This window comes from Bison bison, unplaced genomic scaffold (genome assembly GCF_000754665.1).
Source record: "Bison bison bison isolate TAMUID 2011002044 unplaced genomic scaffold, Bison_UMD1.0 scf7180017864377, whole genome shotgun sequence".
NCBI lineage: Eukaryota > Metazoa > Chordata > Mammalia > Artiodactyla > Bovidae > Bison > Bison bison.
In genome coordinates, this window is record NW_011494949.1 from 593,310 (window position 1) to 599,459 (window position 6,150).

The 6,150-nt window shown below is 57.5% G+C and overlaps 1 protein-coding gene across 1 annotated transcript in view; it reads right to left on the reverse strand.

Annotated features, from left to right (window-relative positions):
- Positions 1 to 4,057: 4,057 nt before the first annotated feature.
- The window catches only part of CLPTM1L (CLPTM1-like), a 29,099-nt gene continuing 27,006 nt past the window's right edge, over positions 4,058 to 6,150 (reverse strand). The window contains exons 22-25 of the mRNA XM_010857137.1: positions 5,889 to 6,140; positions 5,763 to 5,807; positions 4,967 to 5,082; positions 4,058 to 4,573 (exon numbers count right to left, since the gene is read on the reverse strand). Coding sequence (XP_010855439.1) covers positions 4,489 to 4,573; positions 4,967 to 5,082; positions 5,763 to 5,807; positions 5,889 to 6,140 — 498 coding nt within the window. The 3' untranslated portion in view covers positions 4,058 to 4,488. The remainder of the gene's footprint in view (positions 4,574 to 4,966; positions 5,083 to 5,762; positions 5,808 to 5,888; positions 6,141 to 6,150) is intronic.

A 6,150-nucleotide genomic window follows, 5' to 3' on the forward strand; every position in this document is an offset into this window, starting at 1 on the left:
CTTATAGGTCTTCATAGAAGCGTTCAACTTCAGCTTCTTCAGCATTACTGGTTGGGGCATAGACTTGGATTACTGTGACAGTGAAGGGTTTGCCTTGGAAACGAACAGACATCGTTCTGTTGTTTTTGAGATTGCACCCAAGTACTGTATTTCAGACTCTTTAGTCGGCTATGAGGGCTACTCCATTTCTGCTAAGGGATTCCTGTCAGTAGTAGGTATAATGGTCATCTGAGTTAAATTTGCCCATTCCAGCCCATTTTAGTTCACTGATTCCTAAAGTGTCAACATTCACTCTTGCCATCTCCTGTTTGACCACTTCCAATTTATCTTGATTCTTGGCTCTAACATTCCAGATTCCTATGCAATATTGTTCTTTGCAGCATCAGACTTGACTTCCATCACCAGTTACATCCACATCTGGACGATTTCGCTTTGGCTCCGTCTCTTCACTCTTTCTGGAGTTGCTTCTCCCCTCTTCTCCAGTAGCATATTGGGCACCTACCCATCTGGGGAGTTCATCTTTCAGTGTCATATCCTTTTGCATTTTCATACTGTTCATGGGGTTCATCTATACGCGTAGACATCATCTCTGTCACTCCTGGAGGGTCTCCAGGCACTTCTGCCCACAGGCCCGGCTCTGACCCTCCCTGGAAGGAGTCACCGACACGCTGGCCTCAGATGAGCTTTCTTTGTAGAGCTTTCACTCACTTCATTTCTGGCTGCACCAGGCCTTCGTTTCTGTGTGAAGTCTTTCTCTAGCTGTGGTCTGCGGGCTTTTCACGGAGGTGGGGGCTTCTCTTGTTGCGGAGCACAGGCTCTAGGCACAAGGGCTTCATGGCCCCGTGGCATGTGGGATCTTCCTGGACCAGGGATCGAACCCACGTCCCCTGCGTTGGCAGGCAGATGCTTAACCACTGAACCACCAGGGGAGCCCCCCCGAGATCCATACTGAATATGAACACACAACCAAAACCCTCCAGCACACAGCAGGAAGGGCACAGTGCCGTGAGCGAGAGCAGACGGACCCCAGCGTGCGAGGCAGCAGGATCGGGCCTGCAGGCTGCTGCAGCCACCGGAGGATGCTGCCCCCGGTGCTGGCCTGTCCTCTGTGCAGACACAGAGGCAGGCAGTGGAGAAGGCCCTTCAGACAGACCAGGCAGCTTAACAGAAACAATTAGAATCAAACAGGACGTTGGGAGCCACATTACTGAATAATGGAAAACTCAGTACATGAACTAAGTACCAAGCAGAGAACATGAGTACCGTGGAAACAGCTCTGTCTCTGGAATGCCCCCGAGTTCAGCACAGAGGGGCCCGGAAGCTGAGAACAGGAGGGGGGACGAGAACAGGTCACTGCAGAGGAGCGTCGCGCGGAGGAGGCACTTCTGAGAGATGGGCCCAGGGCCCCACTGCCTCCGGAATCAGCGCTTTGCCTGGAGAGGGGGATGGATGGGACGCTACGCTTGGCGGAGAGCGCCCAGGCCTCAGACGGGAGACAGCCCGGAAGGCCGCAGGCTGTGTCTCTAGGATGAGGGTAAGTAAGGGCACTCGTGCGGGCAGAAACCCAGAAGCAGCCGGTTTCTATAGGACGCGCTCCAGGCGCGGAAGTCTGACCTCAGAAACGTGGGGGAGGGAGTGGAAGCACATGGGTCAGAGCTCGGGCAGAAACAGACAGGAGTCTGCGAGCCGCTCTGGGGTGGGAGCCGAGCACAGGGTCTGTCTGACTTGGGCGTGCAGGGCCTGGGCGGACATCCTGCTCGCTCTCCTGGGAATGGCACCTGCGTGCTGGTACACCGTTCCCGAAATGCCAAGTGAAGCCGCTGGAAGCCATCTGGCCCTGGGCTTCCTCGTGGGCGTGGGTGGCTTGTCTCTCCAGGGATCTGTCTGTCTCTCCACATGGTTGGCTGTGTGGGCACAAACTGCCCTGAGGTTCTCTTGCTGTCGTTCACACACGTGTGCCATCTGGTGCTGTCCCTCCCTCTTAACTGATGCTGTGATTGCGTCTCTTTTCCTCCTCGTCAGTCCGGCTGGAGGTTTACTACTTTCATTAATCATCTCGAAGAACAAGCGTTGCTGTTAATATTCTGCACTCTCCTCCACCACGACGGACTTGGGCTCTCACACGTGCTGCGGTCTCCTCTGCTCTCTTGGTTCCGAAGGCGAGTGCTGAGGACACGTGAATCTTTCCCTGCTGGGGGTCTTTAGTGCTTCAGCTGTGCCTCCGTCTCCCCATCAAAGACCATGAACGTGCGTGTTCCGTGTTCTCATTTTCATTCAGTTCAAGATACTTTCTCATTTCCCTTTTGGCTTCTTTGATCCATGGTTTATTTCAAAGTGGTGATGTTTAATTTCTAAATATTTGGAGATTTTCACAGATCTGTTATTGATTTTTAACTTAATTCCACTGGGGCTGAAGAACATAATTTATATGTCCTGAAAGCATTTTATAGTTGTTTAGGCTGGTTTATTGTGTAGAATATCCTTGGTAAATGCTCTGCATGCTCTTGAAAAGTGTGTACACTTCTGAATTTGGGAGGAGTGTCTGCAACAGGTCATGCAGAGTCAAAGTGTTCAGGTCCCCTCTGTTCTCAGAGAGATCTGCTCACACGCTTGTCAGTTTCTGACACAGCACTGAAGCTGCCCCTTGGACTAGTTCTGCTTGCGTTTCCTAACGGTTTTGTGTAATAGATTTTCAATATGTTCAACATTTCAACGTGTTTGTGTACCCAATAACAAATTATTATGTCTTTTTAATACTTTTTATAAAAACACTTTATTTTTTGGTAACGTTACTGATACTTCTCTAAAATACACGCTCCTGATGTCAATGTGGCGGATGTCTCAGTGTGTACTTCAGCCTGTGTCCCTGGGCCCCGCTCTGCCTTTGGTCTGGTAATCTCTGCCTTCCGGCGGGTGGATCGTGTGCCTTTAATGGGATTCCTGGCGTGCGGGGTGGAGCTGCAGGCGTGGACCTGTCCCATCTGCTCTCACTGCTCTTCGGTTGTCCTGTTTAGTCCTGCACCGAGCATGTCTCCCCACTTGGCTGATTTACTTCGGAGGTCGCTTGTCTGTAACCCATCGCGGTTCACCTGCAGTCGCATCGGGTCTTCACCCCCAGTGTAAGTACCTCCCTGCCTGGCTCTGTGGAACCTCACAAAACACCATCATTATTTTAGCCGTAAGTGGTTTATTTTAGATAACCTAAATGACAAGTGAGCCAAGACGCACCCACGTGGCTGCTGCCTCTGGGGCTTCCCCTCCGCCCACATCAGATTGCTCGCCCCTGCTGGAAGGCCTCCCTGTGAGGCTTCTCAAAGAGCAGATTTGCTGCGAGGAGTTCCTCCTGCTTCTGCTGTCTGTAAAGCCTGTCATGTTACAGTATATTCTGATACACTTTCAGGGGTGAAGCCTTCTAAGTCAGCAGCTTCTCTCCTGTAAGCGGGTGGCGCGTGCTGGCAGCTGGCTCCTGGGTGTGGTTCTCTGTCTGGCCTCGAGGACTTGCAGGAAGGACGCACAGATCTGATCCTGAGAGCGGCCTCAACGCCAGCCCACAGCTGGCCCCACGTTCTGGCCACGGAGGGGCCCTGGATGCATGCCTGGAGACACCGCTGGAGGCCACAGCCCACCAGTGTAGACATCGGCAAAGAGAGATGTCCCCTGAGCCAGGCTCAGGGGCCGAGGTGCTGACGTGCTCACGTGCCCACACCGTGCCAACAGGCTCTGAGACTGAACCTCAGGGAATATGACTGACCGTGTCACCCACCAGCTCTCACCCTCATCTGCCCTGTCTGCAAAGACACCTCCCCGCCCTGCTCCTCCCTCTGCGAGCCCTAGGGCGTTTCTCTAACAAAACTCGTCTACTGACCCCCAGGACACTGCGATGACTCAGCTTCAAAACGAGACGCAGACACGTGAGACTACTTGTGGTCCGAGCTTCCTGAAATCTTCTCCTGTTTACACACACCCACACACACACACACACCCCATCGTGCATTCGCTTCTGGGAATGGGATAAACGCCACTATCTGAAACCTACGTCATGTCAGCCCAAGAAGAGTGTACAGCCAGAGAAATTTATTTTAAAATAGAAACATACGTACATTAAGCTGTAAAATAGTCAAATTTAAATGAAAAGGAAAAAAGCCGTTTGATCCCAGAGTCTACACGGAATGGATTCAAGGAGGCATGTGAAATCCCCGTGAGGAGCACCCACAGACCCCAGGAGACGGAATCCAGGGTGGGGACCCCACAGGAGCGGCCCAGCACCCACGGGCACCAGACGCTCCCGGACCCGGCGACCAGGACGGACGTCCGTGCGGGCGGCGTCATCAGCGCTGTCGGCGCCGCGGACACGACGTGGAGGCACCCGAGGCCATGAGGTGGACGCACCCGAGGCCGTGAGGGACACTCGGGGGTTTGGCAACGTAGAGGCTGTGATGTGGGAGGCCCACCTGGGCCGCCACCCTCTGCAGCGGCGCCCTGAGCGCCTCAGTCTGTGTGGGGCTTCCGCTGGGGGGTGTCCTCGTAGGACTCCCCAAACTCGTTCACTCTACTCTTATCCACGGGATAAAGCCTGCAACGAGACCACGTGTGAGTCAGGCTGGCTGGCACGCAAGCGCGAACACGCATGTCCTGGGTGAATGAGCGCCAGGACTCGGATAGTCAGTCCCCGTGGGAGAGACCGGCGCGGGTTTGCCTTGTGCCCTCTCGACGTTCTTAGGACGGTCAGGCCAGACCTCTGCTCCTGAGGCCGCCGCTGACAGCTGCACCCATGCCAAGGTGGGGGCCAGAGCCTGGGTGCATGCATGCAGAGCAAGGCCGTGGCCCGCCTCACGCTCTGCTGAGCAGGGGAGCGAGGTGCTCGCGGGGCGGTCAGACAGACAGCAGTGCTCCTGCACGGGGCGCCAGGCCCCGAGGCCCACCTGCCAACGCCTCCCCTACGGGAGCAGGGCGGGGCCACACTCACCACCGCTGGTACAGGTACACGAGGAACACCGCATCATCCCGGAAGCAGGCCAGCCGGTGCGAGGTGGGCATGGTGATGATGAAGGCGAACACGTCGTCGATGAAGGTGTTAAAGGCCTGCAGGCGGGCGGGGCCGTGAGACCAGAGCCCCCCGGGCACGCGGTCACCCGTGGGCACCCACCACCCAGTGACCTGAGCGCCACCACAACGGGGAGCAGCAGGGGTCCTGGGCCCAGGGTGACCCTGGCACGGACCCCACGGCCGGGCGTCCCGCCAGCCCTCCGCAAACAGGATGGAGAAGCACCGCCCAGGAGTGGTGGTGGGATCACGGAGCTGTCTGCATAGAATCCCCGTGCAGATCCAAAGCAGAAGGCAGCTCTGACCATCCCCACGCCCGACCTGGCACGCTCTAGTTCACGGTCACTGGAGGGTCACGCGGCGCCAGCCTCTGCACGTGGCTGGGCCACGACATGCCCAAGAGCCCGTGGCCAGCTTGGGCCTGGGACCACTGGAGCCGCTGTCTGGTGGGCAGGGACCCAGCACCCGACGCCAGCCAGCGGGTCAAGAGCATCCACCTGCTGTAGGACGTGTGGTGCCAGGAAGCAGCGGGGCTGTCACTCGGGAGACAGTCTGTGGGGCTGGGGCAGGGACCCCGGGCTTCCAAGGCCACCGCGGGGCTCTGTGCTTGATGGAGAACCCCCAGCCTGGACCCCCAGTGCCCCTGCACAGAAGCACGGCTGACACGACCCGGCCACGAGGGACAGTGCCCAAGGGCCCCGTGCAGGCGACACACTGACCTTGTAGGTGAAGGCCTTCCAGGGCAGGTGGGCCACTGACTTCATCTGGGGACAAGGAGACGGGGCGCGTCAGGGCTGGGCGGCCCAGGGGCGCGGGGCCCACGGGTGAGGGGGCGCGCCTCTTACCTTGTAGTTCACAAAGAGCTGGGGCAGCATGAACAGGAAGCCGAACGCGTAGACCCCTGGGGAGACACGGGTGTGGAGGCACGGGCCGGGATGCTGCCCCTGCCGCCGGGCATCGGAGCTACCGACTCCGGATGCCTGGGAGCTCTGCCTGCCGTTACCCACCGCCTCCTGCCCGGGGCCGAGACGGGCCCCTCCCACGCCCGGTGAACGCGCCGAGCTGGGCCCGGCGGCCGGCAAGCAGCAGCTCACCGTCTCGGCAAGC